The 24,214-nt window shown below is 36.0% G+C and overlaps 1 protein-coding gene across 11 annotated transcripts in view; it reads left to right on the top strand.

The window, feature by feature from the left end:
* LMNTD1 (lamin tail domain containing 1) overlaps window positions 1–24,214 on the top strand; it is a 465,704-nt gene that overhangs the window by 419,317 nt on the left and 22,173 nt on the right. For all 11 annotated transcript variants that reach the window (XM_029206166.1, XM_029206167.1, XM_029206158.1 and 8 more), the window contains 5 exons: window positions 1,928–2,126; window positions 20,558–20,744; window positions 21,284–21,403; window positions 23,169–23,383; window positions 23,991–24,161. In XM_029206166.1, the coding sequence (XP_029061999.1) occupies window positions 1,928–2,126; window positions 20,558–20,744; window positions 21,284–21,403; window positions 23,169–23,383; window positions 23,991–24,161 (892 nt within the window). The remainder of the gene's footprint in view (window positions 1–1,927; window positions 2,127–20,557; window positions 20,745–21,283; window positions 21,404–23,168; window positions 23,384–23,990; window positions 24,162–24,214) is intronic.

The following is a 24,214-nucleotide window of genomic DNA, read 5'->3' as shown; positions in this document are numbered from 1 at the left end:
AAATGAGATATTTATGAAAATCACCTAGCACATAGTAAGTGTGCTCAATAAAATTAGTTGTGAATCCGAATGTATCTGTAAGTACCTTCTCATAGAATGGGCTAGATTTGGGGTCTGTATTACCAGTCAACTAACAAGTTTCAAAATTGTTAACACGAATACACCCATGACTACCTGATGTCTTCATTTTCCTCTACCATTCTGTGGGCATTTACAGCCTTGCTCCTTCCTATCTACATTTCATTTTGTTCCTGGTATTTTCCTAAGCCTTTGACACAGTGTTATATAGGATTTTGATCTACTGCCATTATTGTCATATTCCCTGTGCTTCATTGTTTGTATGCTTAAGATACATTTTTTGAAGAAGCCTCCTAAATTCACAATGACCTTTAGCGATGACCAAAATCTATATGCTTAAAAGTGAAAATACACATTTTATATCTAAGGAGGTAATATTTCTCATCCTTTGGCACTGTATCATCATGGTATATGTTCTATATTTGAGTTGAACTGTGAAAGCTCCTAGTATTTGGGGGGGGTAACAAATATACTGGTTTCGCCTTGCAAGATGAGAGTTGTGCTGGGATGAAGTCTTCTTCAGTTACTGTAGGTTCTGACTCTGTAGATAGATGGCTGAGTCTACCAAGACTTGTTGCATTTGGTTCATTTCATTTCTAGATGAGATAGTAACTGGAACTAAAATCAATGTGTCTTCTTTCCTTTTAGAATACAAAGATTTTCATCCCTCAGGATGAGCTATTAAGGATGCTATACATTCTCTTCCCCCAAAGGAATTTAAAGATTAAGGAAATACTTACTTGAATGGGAATGAACTAACTTAATTCCAAATATTTCTTCTAAACAAAATACTCTGAGGAATCCTCTTTAGGAACTATATGTTTATTTTTTTCCACTTTTCACATTGCTTTGGCTTTGTTAAAGACATAAGAAGATAAAGCACACTCTAGATTGTCTTAATCCTTTGATGATTTTGGATTCAGGGTCACATTGACCAAAGTCCCTGTGCTACAATAATAGCTATCATTTATTGAGTACCTGCTAAATGCCAGATACTGTGCTAGACACTTACCTATATTATCTTCAATTCTCACATCGCCTCACACAAAGTAGTATTATCCTTATTTTATTTTCAGGAAAACTGAGAATTGGAAGGTTTAAATCATTTGGCTTAGTAAGTGACAGAGCTGGGGTACAGATGTGTCTAAATCCAAGACACATTGCTCTATCTATTTCATCATGATGCCTGTCTGTACTGTTACTCTCTCTTTGCAGATACATAATTAGATTTATCCAGCATGATTCTTTCTATGCAAAGTCTTGAAACTTATTTTGTATTTGAATCTTACTACTGAGAATTTTAAAAGAGTAAGAGGTTACAAGAATCTGATTAAGCATTACTTTATCTTTTTAATAAAGTATTTTAGTTAATTAGAGGAAATTTAAGTCTTTACCTGGCAAAATACAAACCATTGGTAGGAAAGGACTCATTTGAGACTTTAATTTATGAGTAGCAATTTGGGAAGAAAAGCTAATACAAAATAGAATAAAGTTGTACTTACATATAATGTACCAAATTTGAGAGACTCAAATGTTTTACCTACTCAGAAACTTATGATGCTCGTAGTACAACTTAATCAGTTAAATTGTAATTATGCTGATACAATTGATAGTTTAAGATAACTGCAGTAATCTCTAGGAATTGAGTGTCACTAAAAATAATCACTTACTGGTTATTTTATAGACTGGTTTAAAGCTTCGAACTATCCTCACTTCGTTTGACTGTGACAGTAAAATGTATAAAGAATATCATTTTGTAGAAGCAAAGAATAAAGATAGTAGCTTTGGTTTCTTTTAATCTTTTATTTACTTCTCTCGCTATTGTTTCCTTCTTTGGTTTCTTCGAAAGGACTCAACAACTTCAAACTTCCAAAGAAACACACTATGCCGGTGCTTGCTTCTCAGCCAGCTGTGACTGGGGAAGGGGAGGATTATTTCCTATCTTTGTTTGGTGATTCAGAGAAACTTGTCGTGCACTCATTCCACACCAAGAAAACTTGGAAGCACTTTTCTATGATTCTTGAAGAAGTGGGCCAATCTAGATCCAGGTAAATACTCTATTTGAATTATTTAATATCTTCTATTGGGGTAGGAGTAATAAATTAGTAGGAAATAAAGTTCTAAACTGTTGTTAGATCCATGATCTCATCTAAAACCCTAAGCAATCCATTAAAATATAGCTGTTTCATATTCTGGTCAGTTAAAAGGAATCAATATAACTTTCTAGGGAACCAAACAAGGAAAGTTAATACTTCAAAGATGCCAGAGAAAACAGCACTACATAAGGCTTACCAATAAAGTTAACTCAGTTATTCAAGAACATTTTCATTATTGGCAAATCAATCAGATGGATTTAGAATCCTTTTCTATCTGTCTTGAGTTCAAGGCAGAAGGAAAAAATGGACTTATAACTTACTGATCCATTTTTATGGTTATTAGTATCTGTAGAAAGAAAGAATTGATCAGGACGAAAGTTGATATTAGAACTAAAATAAAAGCTGACACATCTATGCATTTACTTAACCCTGCTTTTCTCGTAGCACAAACAACAGATTAAATTGTGAATTTTTAGTAATAAACACACATTTTAAAAAATTTTTATTGAAGTATAGTTGATTTGCAATGTCATGTTAATTTCAGGTATACGGCAAAGTGACTCAGTTATACATATATATACATTCTTTTTCATATTCTTTCCATTATGATTTATCACAGGATACTGAATATAGTTCCCTGTTCTATACAGTACAACCTTGTTGTTTATCCATCCTATGTATACTAGTTTGCATCTGCTAATCCCAAACTCCCAATCCTTCCCTCCCCCACCCCTCCTCCCCCTTGGCAACCAAAAGTCTGTTCTCTATGTCTGTGAATTCGTTTATGTTTCATAGATACGTTCATTTGTGTCATACTTTAGATTCCACATATAAGTGATACCATATGGTATTTATCTTTCTCTTTCTGACTTACTTCACTTAGTATGATAATCTCTCAGTCCATCCATGTTGCTGCATATGGCATTATTTCATTCTTTTTTTATGGCTGATGTATAGATAGATAGATAGATAAATAGATACCCCACATCTTCTATATCCATTCATCTGTCAATGGACATTTAGGTTGTTTCCATGTCTTGGCTATTGTAAATAGTGCTGCTATGAACATTGGGGTGCATGTTTCTCTTTGAATTATAGTTTTGTCTGGATATATGCCCAGGAGTGGGATTGCTGGATCATATGGCAACTCTATTTTTATTTTTTTGAGGTATCTCCATACTGTTTTCCATAATGGCTGCACCAATTTACATTCCCACCAACAGTGTGTGAGGGTTCCCTTTTCTTCACACCCTCTCCAACATTTATTATTTGTAGACTTTTTAGTTATGGCCATTCTGACCGGTGTGAGGTGGTACCTCACTGCAGTTTTGATTTGCATTTCTCTAATAATTAGTGATGATGAGCATCTTTTCGTGTGCCTTTTGGCATCTATATGTCTTCTTTGGACAAATGTATATTTACGTCTTCTGCCCATTAGTGATAAGCATATGTTGATAGAGGGTGTTTGAGGACTAAAAGAAGTTGTTAGCCAAAGTTAAGGGTCAAACATAAAGGAAACCTTTTCCCCCTTATGTCAGATTTCCTAAAATCAACCACTTTTGCCACTTAATTGTAGTGAATACCCAAGTGCTCTCTCAACCATCTAAAAGCACTTCATCAAATTATTCATACAGTACTTACCATGTTAAAAATGATGACTTATTTTCAGCAAAACTTCAAAAAAAACTTATGAATATGGTTTTAAGAAACTTTACTCAAGCAGATCATGAAGACCTTCAGGTAAGGATCAAGAGAGATGGAAGTAAAGTGATAAGGCATTCAGAGGATAGCTTTCTTCCCAGCAGAGATGGTCTGGGAAGATTTTGTGAAGGAGTTATCATGGAAAACATCTTGGAAAGATAAGTACATTTTGGATATGCAAATTTGGAGTCTCTGAGAATATTCTAGACCATTGGTTTTCAACTCTACCCACAAAATTGAATCACCTGGGGATTGTCCTGACTCTACACCAGACTCTTTGAATCAAAATTTCTAGTGGAATTGGGCATCGTATTTTGGTTTTTGTTTTAAATGCCATGGAAATTCTAATGCACAGCCAGGGCTGAACAAAGGAGCAGCATAAACAAAATGAAGGAGGCAGAAAAGCTAAGATCAGATATGAGTATAAGCATGGCTGTACTGAGCAGTGCACGAAGAGGTATAACAGGGTTGTAGGCGTCAGGGTTGGAGACAGATCACAGTGAGCATTGAACACCAGACTATGTAGACTTCACTATGGGCAATGGGAAGCAATGGGAAAGTTTCAAACAAAGGATTGACAGGATTCTGATTCAGAATACGTGATCTGTGGCAATGAATATATGAATGAATGCTGGATTTTGTCAAATGCCTTTTATACATCTGTTGAGATGATCATATGATTTTTTATTTCTTAAATGTTAAAGTAACCCCGCACTCTTAGAATAAACCTCCCTTGGTCAGAATGTTTATCTTTTTCATATATTGTTGAATTCAATTGGCTAAAATTTTGTTTCAAATTTTTGCATCTATGTTTGTGAAGAATACTGGCCTGTAGTTTTCTTTACCTGTTAATATCTTTGTCTGCCCTGGTATCAGGGTAATACTCAACTCATTAAATGAGTTGGGATATATTCCCTCCTCCTTTACTTTCTAGAAGAGTTTGTGTAGAAGTAATATTATTTTTTCCTTAAATATTTTATAGAATTCATCAGTGAAGCCATCTGGGCCTGGAGTTATTTTGTGAGAAGGTTTTTACCTACAGATTTTACTTCTTTAAAATAGATGTCAAGATAGTCCAGTTACCTATTTCTTCTTGAGTGAACTTGAGTAGTTTGTGTCTTTCAAGGAATTTGTCCATTTCATCTAAGTTGTCAGATTTATTGTTGTAAAATTATACATAATATTCCCTTGTTATCCTTTCATGTATCTATAGAATCTATAGTGATGTCACATTTCTTATTGCTGATAATGACCATATGTGTCTTCTCTCTTTTTCCTGATAAATCTTGCTGAAGAGTTATCAATTTTGTTGAGCTTCAAAGAATCAGTGTTTCATTTAATTGATTTTCTCTAATTTTTTTGCTTTGGTTTTCTATTCATAGATTTCCATTCTGATCTGTATTCCCTTTCTTCTGCCTACTTCAGATTTCTTTTTTTTTTTTCTAGTTTCTCAAGGTGGAAGTTGAGATCATTGATTTGAAAACATTTTCTCTTCTAATACAAGCATTTAGCACTGTAAAATTTCCCCTAACTACAGCTTTTAGTGGAATCCCACAAATTTTGATGTGTTTTATTTTCATTCACTTCAAAATAACTTTTTTTAAAATTTAAGTAGAGTTGATTTACAATATTTTGTTAGTTTCAGGTGTGTAGCATAGTGATTCATTTTTTATTATATTCCATTATAGATTATTACAAGATAGTGAATTCCTTGTGTTATACAGTAAATTTTTGTTGCTTATGTATTTTAGGTGTAGTAGTCTGTATCTGTTAATCCCATACTCCTAATTTGTCCCTCCCCTACCCTCCCTCTCCCCTTGATAACCATAAGTTTGTTTTCTGTATCTGTGAGTCTCTTTCTGTTTTGTATATAGATTCATTTGTATTATTTTTTAGATCCCACGTGTGATATATTATTTGTCTTTCTCTGACTTACTTCACTAAGTATAAAATTCTCTTGGTCCATCCATGTTGCTGCCAATGGCAATATTTCATTCATTTTTATGCCTGAGTAATATTCCATTGTGTGTATGTATATATATATATATATATATATATATATATATATATATACACCACATCTTCATTATCCACTCCTCTGTTGATGGACACTTGGGTTGTTTCCATCCCTTGGCTATTGTAAATAGTACTACTATGAACATTGGGGTGCATGTATCTTTTCAAATTTGAGTTTCCACATTTTCCAGATATATGCCCAGGAGTGGGATTGCTGGATCATATGGTAGCTCTAATTTTAGTTTTGAAGGAACCTCTGTACTGTCTTCCATAGTGGCTGCACCAATTTACATTCCCACCAACAGCAGGAGGGTTTTATTTTCTCCACACCCTCTCCATCATTTATTATTTGTAGACTTTTTAATGATAGCCATTCTGACAGGTGTGAGGTGATTCCCCACTGTGGTTTTGATTTGCATTTCTCTAATAATTAGCAATGTTGAGCATCTTTTCATGTGTCTTCTTTGGAAAAATGTCTGTTTAGGTCTTCGCCCATTTTTGGATGTAGTTTTTTGTTTCTTCGCTATTGAGTTGTATGAGCTGCTTATACATTTTGGATATTAACCCCCTGTTGGTTGCATCATTTGCAGTTGTTTTCCCCCATTCCATAGGTTGTCTTTTCATTTTGTTGATGGTTTCCTTTGCTGTGTAAAAGCTTTTAAGTTTGGTTATGTCCCATTTGTTTACTTTTGCTTTTATTTCTTTTGCCTTGGGCGACTGATCTAAGAAAATATTGCTACAACCTATGTTAAATTATGTTCTGCCTATGTTCTCTTCTAGGAGTTATATGGTGTCATGTCTTACATTTAGGTCTTTAAACAATTTTGACTTTACTTTTGCATATGGTGTGAGGAAATGTTCTAATTTCATTGATTTACATCCAGCTTTAGCTGTCCAGCTTTCCCAACACCACTTGTTGAAGAGATGGTCATTTCTCCATTGTATATTCTTATTTCCTTTGTCGTACATTAATTGATAATAGGTGTGTGGGTTTATTTCTGGGCTCTCTATCTTGTTGCATTGATCCATAAGTCTGTTTTTGTGCCAATACCACAGTGTTTTTTTTGTTTTTTTTTTTTTGTTTTTTTTTTTTTGTTTTTTTTTGCGTACGCGGGCCTCTCACTGTTGTGGCCTCTCCCGTTGCGGAGCACAGGCTCCGGACGCGCAGGCTCAGCGGCCATGGCTCACGGACCCAGCCGCTCCGCGGCATGTGGGATCTTCCCAGACCGGGGCACGAACCCGTGTCCCCTGCATCGGCAGGCGGACTCTCAACCACTGCGCCACCAGGGAAGCCCAATACCACAGTTTTGATTACTGCAGGTTTGTAGTACAGTCCAAAGTGTGGAAGAGTTACACTTCCAGCTTTTGTTCTTTTTCCTCAGTATTGCTTTGGCAATTCTGGGTTTTTTGTGATTCCATATAAATTTTAGGATATTTGCTCTGGTTCTGAAAAAAATGTCACAGTATTTTGATAGCAATTGCATTAGATCTGTAAATTGCTTTGGGTACTATGGCCATTTTAACAATATTAATTCTTCCAATCCAAAAACATGATATATCTTTCCATTTCTTTGAACCATCTGCACTTTCCTTTGTCACTGTGTTATAGTTTTCAGCATATAGGTCTTTTACCTCCTTGGTTAAGTTTATTCCTAAGTATTTTATTCTTTTTGATGAGATTTGAAATAAGATTTTTAAATTTATCTGTTACTTTATTATTACTGTATAAAAATGCAAGAAATTTCTGTATATTAATCTTGTATCCTGCTACCTTGCTGAATTCATTTATTAGTTCTAATAGTTTTTGTGTGGAGATTCCATATAGAGTATAATGTCATCTGCAATACTGACAGTTTTACCTTCTTCCCTTTCAATTTTTCTTGTCTGATTGCTGTGGTGTTGAACATCACTTGAAGAGGTGTTTTTATGTGGGAACATCCCTGTGTAGACTTTGTGTGTCCAGCATTTTTGGTGTGAGGACTGCTTTTGATATGGACATTTGCCATGTCTTTCCTAAAGGTGTGCTGGCCATTATCCCCTTGATAGGGGTGTGGTTGCTGTTGTAGTGTGTAGAGCCTGTGTAGGTTGTGAGGCTGGACTTACTCTCTGCTCCATGGCTGTTGCTGCCCTGTCAGGAGCAGGGTCTACTTCCCAGTTGTTGGAGCAGAAGCCCTGAGGATCAGGTTCAATCAGACTCTGTTGCCCTTGAGTGCACACCCTGCCCCAAAGGAGATGATTGCTGAAGCAATGAGGTCTGTGCAGTCACAGAGGACCTATGCACCGCTTGTGTAGGTGTCCACGGTTCTGATCAGAAGCAGCACCAAGGTCACTTACCTTTCTTTGTTGTGTTTGTCCTAAATATAGTGCAAAGCTGTGATGTGAAGTAGGCTGGGGCTGGGGGTTGAGGTATTGTGGCTGCAGGAATTGAGGTGGTTCAGCTGCTGCCTGAGATCTGGGCTGCCTCTGTGGCAGTCTTCTTCCAGGACCCAGATCTAGTGCTAAGCTGCAGTATGGAGTGGGCAGAGCCCGGGGCACTCTTACTGGGAGAGCTGCTGTGTACTCCTGAGTGTACAACAGTGGCCACCGCTGCTCCACCCAGAACACACTCCAGGCTCTCCTTGCTATCTCTGCATAGCTAGATTGAGTCCTCTCCCAGGGACAGTCTGCCCAAGATTCAGCACTTAGCTGTGGCATCAAAATAGTTTCTAGTTTCCATTTTTATTTCTTCTTTGATCCTTGAGTAATAAGAAGTCTATTATTTAGCTCCCAGATATTTTACAGATTTTTCCAGTTCTGGTGATTTTCCAGATATCTTTTGTTATTGATTTCTAAGTCAGTTTCATAGTGGTCAAAGAACATAATTTATATGACTTGAGTCCTTTTAAATGTATTGAGACTTGCTTTATAGCAGATATTGTCTATCCTGGTAAATGTTTTGGTAAATATATTTATTGTTGGGTGGAGTGTTTTGTAAATATTGATCAGGTCAAACTGATTGATGGTGTTAAGTCTATTGTCTTTTTTGTTGATTTTATGTCCATCAATTATTGAAAAAGGGGTGTTAAAATTTCCAACTATAATTGTGGATTTACTGATTTCTTCTTGCAGTTCTATCAGTTTTAGTTTCATGTATTTTGAAGCCCTGTTTTTAGGTGTATAAACATTTAGGATTGTTATATCTTCTTCCAATATAGAATTGATGTCTATATCATTATGAAATAAACTTCTTTATCCATGGCATTATTCTTTGCTTAGAAATCTACTATGTCTAATATCAACATAGGCATTCCAGCTTTCTTTTACTGGTGTTAGCGTGGTATATCTTTTTTTATCCTTTTACTTTTAGCCTATTTGTGTCTTTATATTTAATATTATGTTTTGTATCGATAGGTAGCATGCAGTAGGCTTGCTCTTTCATCTTCTGACAATCTCTGTCTTTTAATTTGGGCATTTAAACAATTTAGATTTAAAGTAATTTTTAATATGGTTGATTAATTCTATTATCTTGTTATTCATTTTCTATTTGTCCCAACTGTTCTGTTCTCTTTTTCTTCTTTTTCTGTCTTCTTTGAAATTAATCATTATTTATATTCCATTTTATCTCCATTGTTGGCTGATTAGCTATAACTCTTTTATTTTAGGGGTTCCTTCCAGGTTTATAGGATACATCTTGAGCCTATTACAGACTACCCTCATGTTATATTTTACCACTTCACAAATAGTATAAGAGCCTTAGAATACTATAATTTCATTTCTCTTTTCCCAGCCATTGTGCTTCTTCTGCTGTCACGTATTTTATTTCTACATATGGTGTAAATCCCATACTCCATAGTTATTTTGGCTTAAATAATCAATTTTTAAAAGAAATTTAAATGATAAGAAAAATATTATATATTTACCCTTATGTATTTTCACTGCTTTTCTTTGCTTTTTAGTTCTTTTTGTTTGTTTGTTTTGTTTATTTTTTGATCTATAAATTATATTTCCATCCATTTTAATTATGCTAGTACCTGAAAAGAACTTCCTTTAACATTTTTTGTAGTATGGATCTGCTTATAACCATTTCTTCTTTCACTTTTTTTAGACAGTTTTATTGAGATATCATTGACATACTTGCATATATTTAAGGCATACAACTTTTTTTATCTTTTGGGGGTTTTTATTGAGATATAATTGATAAATAACATTGTGTAACTTACATAATGATGATTTGATACTCATATGTATTGTGAAATGATTACCATAATAAAATTAGTTAACACATCCTTCACATAATACCTTATTTTTTTTTTCTGGTGAGAACATTTAAGGTCCACTGTCTACTGTCTTAGCAATTTTCAAGTATATAATACCATATTTTTAACTATAGTCACCATGCTGTTCATAAGATTCCCAGAACTTATTCATCTTATAACTGGAAGTTTTTATCCTTTGACCAATATTTCCCCCATTTCCCCTACCTTCTATCCCCTGACAAACACTGTTCTAATTTCTGTTTATATGAATTCAGCTTTTTAAAATTCCACATATAAGTGAGACCATACAGTATTTGTCTTTCTCTGTCTGATTTATTTCACTTAGCATAATGTGCTCAACATCCATCCATGTTGTCACAAACGGCAGGTCGTCCTTCATTTTATGGCTGAATAATACTCCATTATATATGTGTGTGTGTGTGTATGTGTGTGTGTGTGTGTGTGTGTGTGTGTGTGTATATACAGCTGACTCTTGAACAACACAGTTATGAACTGCATGGATTCACTTATAGGTGGATTTTTTTCAATTAATACTCCAGTACTACATGATCTGTGTTTGGCTGAATCTGTGGATGTGGAATCATGGATATGGAGGGCCAACTATAAAGTTATATGCTGATTTTCCACTGTGTGGGTGGTCGGCACCCCTAACCCCTGCACTGTTCAATAATCAACTGTATTTATAAAATAAATACCACATTCACTTTATCCATTCACTTGTCAATGGACACTTTGTTTCTGTATCTTGGCTATTGTGAATAATGCTGCAATGAACATGGTGGTGCAGATAACTCAACAAATGGTAATTTTATTTCCTTCAAATACCTGGAAGTGGGATTGCTGGATCATATGGTAGTTCTATTTTTAATTTTTTGAAGAGCCTCCACACTGTTTTCCATAGCACTGCATCAATTTACATTCCCACCAACAGTGCACAGGGTTCCCTTTTCTCTATATCTTCGCCAATACTTATTGTTGTCTCTTTGATAACAGCTATTCTTACAGGTGTGAGGTGATATCTCATTGTGGTTTTGATTGCGTTTCCCTGTGATTAGTGATGTTAAGCCCCTTTTTATGTACCTGTTGGCCATTCACATATCTTCTTTGGGAAAATGTCTATTCAGGTCCTTTCCCATTTTTTATTTGCATTATTGGATATTTTGCTATTGAGTTGTGTGAGTTCCTTATATATTTTAGATATTAACCCCTTATCGAATATATGATTTGCAAATATTTTTTCCCATTTTGTAGGTTGCCTTTTCATTTTGTTGATTGTTTCCTTTGCTGTGCAGGAGCTTTTTAAATTGAGGTAATCCCATTTTTCTATATTTGCTTTTCTCACCTGTGCTTTTGGTGTGTTAGCTAAGAAATTATTGTCAAGACGAATGTCAAGAAGGTTTTCCCCCATATTTTCTTATAGGAGTTTTATGGTTTTGAGTCTTACCTTTAAGTCTTTAACCCACTTTGAGTTGATTTTTGTGTATGGTGTGTGATAGAGGTCCAATTTCATTTTTTGCATGTGGATATCCACTTTTCCAGCATTTATTAAAGAGACCATCCTTTCCCCATCTTGGCACTCCTGTTGAAGAGCAGTAGACCATAAATGTGTGGGTTTGTTTCTGGGTTCTCTATTCTGTTCCATTGGTATATATGTCTTTTTTAATGCTGGTACCACACTGTTTTAGTTACTTTAGCTTTATAATATAATTTGAAGTCAGGAAGTGTCATACTTCCAGCTTTGTTCTTGCTCAAGAATGCTTTGGCTATTTGGGGTCTTTTGTAGTTTCACATAAATTTTAGGATTTTTTTTTTTTTTACAGCTTCTGTTTAAAAATGCCATTGGGATTTTGATTGGGATTGCATTGAATCTCTAAAGCACTTTGACTGGTATGAACATTTTGACAACATTACTTCTTCCAGTCCATGAACATGGAATGTCTTTCCATTTATTTGTGTCTTTTTAAATTTCCTTCACCAGTGTTTTGTAGTTTTCAGTGTATAAATCTTTCATTTTTTTGGTTAAGTTATTGCCTAAGTATTTTGTTCTTTTGTTGCTAATGTAAATGGGATCGTTTTCTTAATTTCCCTTTTGGTTAGTTCATTGTTAGCGTACAGAAATGCCACTGATTTTTGTATGTTGATTTTCGCATCCTACAATTTACTGAATTTGTTTTGTGGTGTTCTTAGGGTTTTTTACCTATATGATCATGTCATCTGCAAACAGAGATAATTCACTTATTCCCTTCTAATTTGGCACCTTCTATTTCTTTTTCTTTCCTGATTGCTCTGGGTAGGACTTCCAGTACTAAGATGAATAGCAGTGGTGAGAATAGGCATCCTTGCCTTGTTGTGGATCTTACAGGAAGTTTTTCCTCATTGATTGTGTTAGCTGTGGGATTTTCATATATGTCCTTTAGTGTGCTGAGGTATGTTCTTTCTTTACCTATTTTTTGAGAGTTTTTATAGTGAAAAGATGTTGAATTTTGTCAAATGCTTTTTCTGAATCTGATTAAAAAGTGTGATCATGTGGTCTTTGTCTTTCCTTGTGTTAATGGCAACTATAAACACAGGTGCCAGTTTTCATAGATAATGTTAGGTAGATGCATATTGGAAGAACTGAAATGCTAAAGATAAGTTTAATAAACTTTAGAGTAGCAAAAATCTAAAGTAAGATAAGTAAGGTAGCATGGAGCTATCAAGTAGACTCCAACAACTGGAGAAATCAGAGCTTAAATAATGAAAAATTGTCATTTTTAAAGAAGTGATATAGCCATTTGTCTTTTCAATCTCTATAAATCAAGACCATGCAAAGGCTACTGACAGAATGATTGGTACATCACTCTACACTCTCAGCCAGTCACAACTTAGAGGTTTCAAGTCATTTTCCTACTAAGGAAAAATGGGAAGGCTTACAGGGAAGGAAAAAAAGATGACTACCGAAGGTTGTGTGATAGCAGATTAACAGCCCTGGCTCAGTGAATTTCCATGTATTATGTGAAGTATTTTCCTGTAACTTTTGGCCTTATGTCAAAAGGAAGGCAAATGAAGTGGCTAGCCCTGATATGAACAATGGTATTTTTTCTTTCAGACAAGCTAATTTATTCTACTTATATGCATAAAATAAAAAATTTATCATGAATGAATAAACGTTTCACTTGAGTAATGAAATGTTTTTGAAAAGCAACTGTACATATCCAATTACATATATGATAACAAAGAGATAACTGAGCTATTCTAGAGTCTTATCTGGTTAAAAGAAAAACTTAAACTACTGCTCATCTTCCCAGGCAGAAAAAGCAAGTCTCAAAAACAAAAAGGAATTCTGTCAAAAAATAAAAACATCCCACAGAGAATTCAGTAACACTAGAATGAGGATGACATAGAGAAATTCTAGGGCTATTAAATAAGAGTAAAAATGTTATAGCTACAATTTAGTAAGAACCATAACAGTAATGTAAAAGAAAGGAACAGGTATATACATTGCTCAAAAGTGAACCTCTCTACAAAACAGCCAACCTCATACAATGTAGTATGGGTATAAAGTGAGACCACTGAAGGCAGTTTGGTAGTGTAGATCAAGTTTTCATAGATTGGGACTTACCTGGTGGCACAGTGGTTAAGACTCCACACTCCCAATGCAGGGGACCCCAGTTCGATCCCTGGCCAGGGAACTAGATCCCACATGCATGCTGCAACTAAGAGTTCTCATGCCACAACTAAGGAGCCATGTGCCATAACTAAGGAGCCAGTGAGCTGCAACTAAGAAGCCCATGAACCACAACTAAGGAGCCCGCTTGCCACAACTAAGATCCAGCACAACCAAATAAATAAATAAATACATAAAGACTTCATAGATTTTACATCTTATATTCTCACAAGTCCTCTTCTAGGAGAGGAAACTCAGAGTGATAACCTGACATTTGGAGCCACTTTTCTCCTCAAAACAGTTGTCAATTTGAAAGCAGCAGCTAAGAGGCTGAGAAGTTATTCAGAGATTTTGGCAGTCTCACGGGACTGCGTGAATAAAAATTGGCTTGATTCAGGGCCTGTCAAGAAGGAGGGTCACTGATAAACACCCCAGGCTTTCAGTTGTAACTTCAAAGGTACACACAGTATTAAGGCTATCTTCAAAATAAACCAGCCTAATTGGGGCCAAAGCCTAGTGTCAAATTATTTCACACCCTGATTGGATTAAAGTGGTTTCCCCCCAATGTAGATGGCTGCCAGAAGTTAAAGTAAATCCTCTCTGGATCAAGAAAAAATTATACATAGCTTTAAATTACCTCTGCAATGTTTAATCTATCATACTAGGCACTAAGTCAAAAATAACAAGGCATACAAACAATAAAAGTTGACCCAAAACTAAGATTAAAAATGGACAATAAAAACAGGCCTAGGTGATCCAGATATTATGGTTATCTGACAGGGATTTTTAAATAACCTTGACTAAAATAGTCAAGGAATTAAATGACAAGAAAAATTTTTAGCATAGAACTGGAAACTAAAAATAAAAGAATTAGTAGGAAATTCTAGAAAAAAAAATCCAATAACAGAAATTACTATTTCAAAAGCAGATGAGTTTAACAATATATTTGATGCAACAGAAGAGAGAATTATTGAACCGGAACATTCTCAGAAGAAAACATCCAGGCTGAATTATAGAGAGCAAAGAGATTAGAAAAAACGAGCGTAAGGAAAAATTAGGGCAAGATTTTTAAAAACCTAAATGCTTGTAATTGAAGTCACTAAGGAGAGTAGAGAAGGACTGAGGTAGAACAGTATTGGTAGAAATACTGGCAGAGAATTTTCCCAAAAATGAAATACATCAAGCCACAGGTACAAACGACACTACCAACTCCCAGCAAGAGAAAACATAGGGGTAAAAAACAGAAACAAAACCTTAGGTACAATGTAGAAAAACTTCTAAAACAGAAGGAAGGAAAATCTTAGTCAGCCAGAGAAAAAGGACACTTACCTTCAAAGGAACAACAAAAAGATTGGTAGCTGGTTTATCAACAGAAAAATAGAAAACAGAAAACTCTGGAATAAATCTCTGGTGAGGGCACTGAGACCAAAACTGCAGGCAATATTTTTAGCACTGTGATTCTACAATTCATGAGAAGTGTATGTTAGTTTTCTCTTGCTGTCATAGGAAGTTATTGCCAACATAATAACTTAACATGGATAATACCCACTTATTACCACACAGTTCTTTCAAAAATTTCTGTATATATTTAAATACTATACTATAAATCCATCATAAAAATGTAAAACAACCCTATAGAAATGGACTAAATTATATGAAAGACAATTTTCAAAAGAAAACTGAGTAGCCAATAAGTAGCTTACTCAACTGCACTATAAACAGGGAAAATCAAGTTAAAATAACAATGAGATATTTTGTACCCAAGATATTAAGTATTAAGAAGTCTGAAAATTTCAAGTGTTGTGGAACAAGAAGAAGGAATAGCGCATGCATAGGCAATGGGTGAAGCATGCAATGACATGAATTATCACAAGTCTTGTGAGAAATTCTTGTGGTTTTGCAATTTAAGCAAAGATAGGAAGTAGGGAAAAAAAGACATTAAAGAGGCTGATAGATTACGTAGGGCCTTGTTTCCATGCTGTGACATTGGTGTTTTCTCTAGAAAGAAATGGTCAGACTTTGAAGGATTTATCCTTGTACAAAGATTGCTCTGGAAGCAAAATGTTGATCGGTTAGGAGGGAGCGAGACTGGAGAAACCAGTTAAGACACTGTTACACTGTGACACAGAGGCGATGAGAGCCTAATGAAGACAGCAGCAATAGGGATGGAGAGAAGGCACTGTATACAGAAGATACTAAAGAGTAATATTAATAGAACATCATTACAGATAAGGCAAGAAGGATAAAAGAGCAGGAAAGCAATAGAAGTTTCAGGCGTGGCCAACAGGATAAATGATGATGAAATTTCCTGGAATAGGTTTTCTGCTTTTCTAAAATGATGAATTCATTTTGGGGCATGTTGATTTAGAGGTATCTTTGGGGTCTTTCTTTCTATGGGGTCAGTTGTTTCTATGGGTCTGGAGCTCAGCAGGAAAAGGATTTAGATTTAGCAGTCATCAGTGTATTAATGGTTGCTGAAAGCCCTATTTGTGGGTGATATCATGTATATAGAGTGTGATGGGAATAAAAGAGGGTTAAGGGCAGAATCCCAGGGATTCACGTCTGAGAAATGGATGAAGGAAGAGAAATCTGAAAAAGAGACTGTAAAGGAGCAACCGGACTGGCAGAAGAAAAACAGTGGACTTGGGGAAACAAGGAGAGAAGGACCTATCTGGCAGAGGCAGGTATCACAGAGACATTAAGACAAAGACTGAGTGGTGGGAATGTAAATTGAATCACTATGGAAAACAGTATGGAAGTCCCTCAAAAAATTAAAAACAGAGCTATCATATAATCCAGCAATTCCACTTTTGTGTATTTATCTGAAGAAAGCAAAACCTCTAATTCAAAAAGATATATGCACCACCATATTCATTGCAGCATTATTTACAATAGCCAAGATATGGGAACGACCTAAGTGTCCATCAATGGATGATTGGTAAATAAAATGTGGTATAAATATAAAATGCAATAGTATTCAGCCATAAAAAAAGAATTAAATCTTGCCATTTGCAACAACATGGATGGACCTCAAAGGCATTGTGCTAAGTAAAATAAGTCAGAGAAAGACAAATACCATATGATCTCACTTATCAATGAAATCTAAAAAAAAAAAAAAAACTCATCGATACAGAGAACAGATTGGTTGCCAGAAGCAAGAGGTGAGGAGTGGGCAAAATGGGAGAAGGGGGTCAAAAAGTACAGATTTCCATTTATAAAATAAATAAGTCATTGGGATGTAATGTACAGAATGAAGACCACAGTTACTAATACTGTATTGTATTGAAAGTTGTTAGAGTAGATCTTAACAGTTTTCCTCACAAGAAAAAATAATTGTAACTATATATGGTGATCAATGTTGTTAACTAGATTTATTGTGGTGGTCATTTTGCCTTATATACAAATACTGAATCATTATGTTGTACACCCCAAACTAATATAACGTTATATGTCAGTTATACCTCTATTTAAAAAAAGACAAAGACTGAAAAGTTACCACTCAATTTACTAATTGATGACCAATTTAAGAGGACCTTAATCATCTTGGTCTAAGGCAGAAATATATGGTCGTGGGTTGAGGGAGTGAATAAGAGATGAAGAACTCATGCCGTAGTCTTTCCAAAAGCTCGGTTGTGATGGCAGTAGGAAGTGGAAGCCAGAGGAGGATTGTGTTTTTCTTTTTTAAGGTTATAGCACTTGGAAGATATGTACATATTTGGGGGAAAGAGGCAGTCTAGAGGGAGAGGTTGGTGTGAAAGGAGAATGGGACTGAAACACCAAAGCAGCAGCAGGAGGTGGTAAGCAGAGTTTCACTTTAGATGGGAGAAGGGTTCCTCTTGCACTGAAACGAGGTGGCTAGAACGAAGAGGTCAGTGTGGGCATGGGTGAACCTGCTTCTAAGTGGAAAGCAGGAAAACACACTTCTTTCTGATGGCTCTATTTTCTTAGTGAGATCATTTTCTGACAATAAAACTGGAGATGTGAGGCAGGGATTTGAATGTTGTTGAGGGAATGACAGAAGGTGCTGGCTCAGCTCATGAAGAACACAGTTTGCTGCCAATCACTAAGGGCCCACATGTGGCTGGAGACCACTAATTCACTTGGTGGCAGCAGTCTATACTGTGTGTGTGTGTGTGTGTGTGTGTGTGTATCTTCTAGCAGTGCTCAACCACCAGGGTGTATACAAAATTTAAACAATTTGAATGGTTGGATCAAACTTCTTTGAGATTTTACTCGTTGAAAAAGAAGAACAAGAACTGACATTTATTGAGAGAACTTGGACATGGCAGTTAATCTCTCTAAACCTCAGTTTCCTTTTCTATAAAGTTGGACTAAAAATAGTACCTGTCTCACTGGGTTGTTGTGAGAATTAAATGGGATAATACAGTTTTTTTCAAATTTTTTATGGTGAACTTCAATAAGAAATATGTAGCCTTTTGTGAGAATTAAATAAGTAACTACCAGTCCACAATGCCTTTACCAAAACATTTGGAGACTTACATGTTTCCAAATTCAGAATTTGGAGGATTTTAAGAAAGTAATATGGTGACTAGAACACATATTACATAACACCCCAATAGGGCTTGGAGAAGTATCCAAAATCAAACAGTAATCTTTCCACAGCCAAATTTATGAATAGTTACACAAATCATGAATGAAGACAGTAACTAGCCTCTCCTCAGTTTCAGGTCAGGTTTTGCCACCAAAGGAATTCAGGTCAGATTTTGCTTCAAGTGTGTTTTTTTAAGAATCTTTTGGTTTTTCAGATATGTTTGCATTTCGGAATTATAGATATGAAATCATAGATTTATTGATAATATCTTAAAAGTGCCTGGCACATCATAAGTATTGGCTCCTGTTATTGGTAGGGGTATATTTCATTTTTAAAATTATGTCCCTAACCCACCAAAGGGATTTCATGGCTTATTGGGTTGGCCAAAAGTTTCATTCGTTTTTTCTCTGTAAGATGACTCTAGTAGCACTTAGTTGTCTTTAACTTCATTCAAAACAATTTTGTTAGATTGTATGTGACAGCTGTTAAGCATGCATTTAAAAAAAGACATCAAAATTGGTGAATTTTTGTGTGGCCATTTTAATATTGAAGATGGAAGAAAAAAAGCAACATTTTCGGCATATTATGCTTTATTATTTCAAGAAAAGTAAAAATGCAACCCACATGCAAAAAAAGATTTGTGCAATGTATGGAGAAGTTGCTGTGACTGATCGAATGTGTCAAAAGTGGTTTGCAAAACTTTGTGGTGGAGATTTCTCGCTGGACAATGCTCCATGGTCAGGTAGACCAGTTGAAGTTGATACTGATCAAATCGAGACATTAACTGACAGCAGTCAACGTTACACCATGCGGGAGATAGCCGACATACTCAAAATACCCAAATCAAACATTGAAAATCATTTGCACCAGCTTAGTTATGTCAATCGCTTTGATGTTTGGGTTCCACATAAGTTAAGCAAAAAAAACCTTCTTGACTGTATTTCCACATACGATTCTCTACTGAAACGTAATGAAAACGTTCCGCTTTTTAAACAAATTGTGATGGGCAATGAAAAGTGGATACTGTACAATAATGTGGAATGGAAGAAATCGTGGGGCAAGCGAAATGAACCACCACCAACCACACCAAAGGCGGGTCTTCATCCAAAGAAGGTGATGTTGTGTATATGGTGGGATTGGAGGGGAGTCCTTTATTATGAGCTCCTTCCAGAAAACCAAACGATTAATTCTAACAAGTACTGCTCCCAGTTAGACCAACTGAAAGCAGCACTCAACGAAAAGCGTCCAGAATTAGTCAACAGAAAACACATAAGCTTCCATCAGGATAAGGCAAGACCACATGTTTCTTTGATGACCAGGCAAAAACTGTTACAGCTTGGCTGGGAAGTTCTGATTCATCTGCCATATTCACCAAACATTGCACCTTCGGATTTCCATTTATTTGGGTCTTTACAAAATTCTCTTACTGAAAATTTTCAATTCCCGGAAGACTGTAAAAGGCACCTGGACAAGTTCTTTGCTCAGAAAGATCAAAAGTTTTGGGAAGATGGAATTATGAAGTTGCCTGAAAAATGGCAGAAGGTAGTGGAATAAAAGGATGAATATGCTGTTCAATAAAGTTGTTGGTGCAAATGAAAAATGTGTCTTTTATTTTTACTTAAAAACAGAAGGCACTTTTTGGCCAACCCAATACTTATAGGTTGTGACCCACACTCTGAAAAATGCTGATATATAAATGTTTAACCTGGCCCTTGATACATACTAAGCTCTCGAAATGTTAGAAGGGGAAAAAATACCATCTTATATGTGTATGTTTTAAGTTTGCAGAATTCTTTTAAGCATATAGTTGCAATTCATGTTCATAGTAACCTTATCAGAAATAAACTAAATAGTTTAACTTTCCTCTTGATCTACTTGAGAGTTTCATGTCTCAGTATTTCTTGTGAAGAACAGTAGGAAATTTAAATAATAATAATAGTACCTCCCAATGGCATTTTTATCTTGATACCTAAAGCATTTTTAAAGTTTATTTTATGTGAAAGATCATTTTGTTGCACAGATAACCAAACAGAACTAAGAAATCAAGCCATTTGCTTAAGGCACAAAATACACTATTTCTACATGGAATTTGTCCAACAGAATATACAGCTTAGGAGCAACTTCCAAAGCATATTTATCATTCAGTCCTTAAAGTGAGCTAAAGACACGCTCAGCTGAAGGCACCTTATAATCTTTGAGTTTTATTTTCTAGTGCTCTTGGAGACATTAAAATAGCTGAAGTGAATGTCAAAGGTTTATGCGTGAAGCTCATTAACTCTTCCCTTGACAAAGAACTGGAAATCGGAAATCATATTCTCCAACAAAATGTGGATGGACAAACAGTCTCTCTGTACCAATTCCTTCCCAATATCATAATGCAGGCCAATTCCACAGTAACAGTGAGTATAAGATATAAATACTATGAACTAGATTTGTTCAAGAAAAACTCATTTACCCTGTCAGACCATGGCTTAGCACCAGTGGTTTCTTCATCCCTTGATCTCTCTGTTAAATGTGATTTTTTTGGTTGTTGTTGGTTAATTGTGCCACTTCGTCCATCTCTGGATATAAATGAATACCCATAATTAAATTTCCATAGCTTTCTTCAATTTGGCATACAATACTTTGTGCTTTTATGATTTAACTATCAAAATAAAATACCTAAGTTCCTAAAACTAAGCAAACATAATCTTTAAAGAAAAAACAAAGAGAGGGTTTGTTTAGGCGACACTGGAGAGTTCCCCTCTCTTTCTTGGGCTTTACTCTAAACCACATACAGTAGCTGTTCAGTTACACAGCTTGACATTACATATTATACAGTCATTATATTTTAAAAACCTCACCTGTTTAGAAAGATGTGTTGCAATAACCCTCTGACATTTATAAAACTATGTCGAACTCCAATGGCAATTGTTATTAACAAAATATTTTCTTTCAGGTCTGGGCAGCAGCATCTGAAGCAAAGCACCAGCCACCATCAGATTTTCTTTGGAAGGAACAAAACAGATTTAGGACAAGCCCAAATTGTACAACAATCCTGTGCAAACCTAATGGTGAAGTCAGTGTCCTGTTCTTTTTTTTTTTTTTTCTTTGGCTGTGTCGGGTCTTCGTTGCTGCACGCGGGTTTTCTCTAGTTGCGGCAAGCGGGGGCTACTCTTCGTTGTGGTGCGCAGGCTTCTCATTGCGGTGGCTTCTCTTGTTGCAGAGCACTGGCTCTAGGCTCTAGGCATGCGGGCTTCAGTAGTTGTGGCTTGCGGGCTTAGTTGCTCCGCGGCTTGTGGGATCTTCCCGGACCAGGGCTCGAACCCATGTCCCCTGCATTGGCAGGTGGATTCTTAACCACTGAGCCACCAGGGCAGCCCCGAGTCTACTGATTTTTAAACAGGGCTAGATATTTTTCACCAACCACATTGTTGTCCTATATGATTTGCAGCCTCTATATTACATGTCAGAAATTTAATAGGCATCTTATATGATTCAACGCCTGGGACTTTCCCAATACACTGTTTTCTATTAGAGATTCAGATATGGAACAGACCGCTCCTGTGCCATAGGAACTCAAAGGGCTATTTATATGTACATTATCTCCTTTGATTCTCAGATTATTTAAGCATTTTACAAAGGAAGAAAATGGGGCTTGGAAAGTTAAATGGCTGGATCAAGGTCACACGATAGGCAAAATGGCAACAGTAAAATAAAACCAGACAAAAGAGCCTACAGGGTTCATATGGTCAACATTCCAGAGGTGAAATTAAAACTTAGCATTTTATCACATTATCACTGTCATTATCATCAGACGTTTTTAAGCCCCCTATAGTACAGGAAGAAATAAAATATTGCCCTTGGCTAGGAAAGGCTTACAATCTAACTGAGAGAGATTGCACTCAAAAGATCATAAACATATTTTCCACGCAAATATCTATGTTTGAGCTGCAAAAAAGGAGAATCCCTAACTGATGAACTGAACCAAAAGTGGAGTTTTCCTGCTGTGAGCCATGAAATTAAACCTTTTAAGAAAGATTGCATCTTTCTCTTTCTTTGCTGTGGGCCTAGCCTAGCTGCACTTGCCTTGTGTTGCTTTTATGTCTGTTTAGCTGGCAAACAAAGGGTTTGGCAATGGTTACAGCATCAACCCAAACCTCTAATTTTATAAACTAAAAACAGATCACGAGAACAAGTAGAATGATAGGGCACACTTCGGTGCCTAACTTTTCTCATGTTGAACAAAAACATAGTTATTAGTCCCTACACATGATTTTTCTGAATAATTTTGTACATATATGTGCACATATATGCCACATATTCAGGAAACCAAAAAAAAAAAAAACCTGCCCACCTAGGATTCTAGCCTGGAGAATGTGGTTTCCTCTCCATGTCTTTAGTTCTAATGCCCATTTCCCCATCTCAAATAAGACTAGATAGATAGATAGATAGAGTCTTAACTATTAAAAATTTAACTTATTAATATTACAACTACTGTTTGCATGGTTCTTTATAGTTACAAAATTCAGTAGCATAACTGAATCTCACCACACCCGCATAGAACACCCTCACCACCACCCTCCCCATTTTATGTATGAGGACACAGCCCAAGACAGTAGGTGACTAATCTGCCTGAGATTATACAGCTTGTAATTTTCACAACTGGAAACTAAGGCCAGGATGTCTTACTACAGCCTCATCATGTGTTTCACTAACCCTTACACAGGACGTAAATGACATTACAGTTTGACTTTGAAATTTTATTGCAATAAGCCTATGTCATTTAAAAAAGAAAAACCTAACTCCAATAGTATTTCATGTCAATAAATCATTTTTGTTAGGCTGTTGCCTGGTACACTCCTATCCACTGGAAGCAAGCATGGGAGAAATTAGAGACTGACATTGAATGTGACAGATGCTCAGTAGTAAGTCCAGCATCTCAAAGGCACATGTTTCATTGGCCAGCAGCTACAACTACAACTAAAGAAAAACAAGACCAATCTAAGCAAGATATCTCAAAATATCAGGTGGAACGAGTTCAAGCTTCTCTTACAAGGTAAAAGTTGCTTGTTTTCTTTTTTTTTTTAATTAAGTCCTTCCCACAATTAATAAGGGCTGAGCCGGTGGGAGTGACTGGCTGACAAGTAGATACATGATGAATAGGTAAATCAATAAAGACCAAAACACTCCTATTTTGAATAAGACCATAAAAACCATAATAGCTTTTATGTTTTAAAACATAAAAACACAGAACTAGTAAGGTAGACTCGTGGGATGATAAAGGCTGTCAGTTTCCACTGGGTGATATCAAGACCCCTCTGGTCATTTCATTCCACAACAGCACTGCTGTTAGAGGTAAGGCCGTGGAGTAGTGCAGAGATGAAGTTATCACCACACCTTTGGCAGTGCTTAGTGGAAGAAGATTTGCATCGTCTAGAATTTTCATCTTGGATCAAGAGCTGGCTGTGGCTGAAAGAACAGAATTTATGTTATTCATTTGTAGGCAAATGCTTCTGATGTGATAATGGGGCTGCCCACAAAGTCTAGAAAAGCCATATTCTCTGGTCTTGGAACATGCTTTCACTCTAATTGAGCTTTCATTATTAATGCCACTGTATGAAGTGCCTTTGGGGTTCAATTTGGGCTTAATTTTTCTTTTACAGAGAAAAAGAAATCCCACCAACCCTTTTCCCCAATCGCAGCCCCTGGTGCCACAGTCCTCATGTCTCTGCACATCCTTACTGTCCACTGATTGATCCTCACAACACCTACATGACTGAACGCAGCTTAGACAGACAGCCCAGGTCTCAGTCAGCCAAGCCTGATCCAGCCAGGTAAGCCAAAGGGATACTTATTCCAGTGGAGAGTAAGTGGTGAGTGTGTGTGT

This window comes from Monodon monoceros, unplaced genomic scaffold (assembly GCF_005190385.1).
Source record: "Monodon monoceros isolate NGI ecotype Baffin Bay Population unplaced genomic scaffold, NGI_Narwhal_1 Super_Scaffold_6, whole genome shotgun sequence".
NCBI classification, from domain to species: domain Eukaryota; kingdom Metazoa; phylum Chordata; class Mammalia; order Artiodactyla; family Monodontidae; genus Monodon; species Monodon monoceros.
This window is presented reverse-complemented; position numbering and strand designations above follow the sequence as displayed.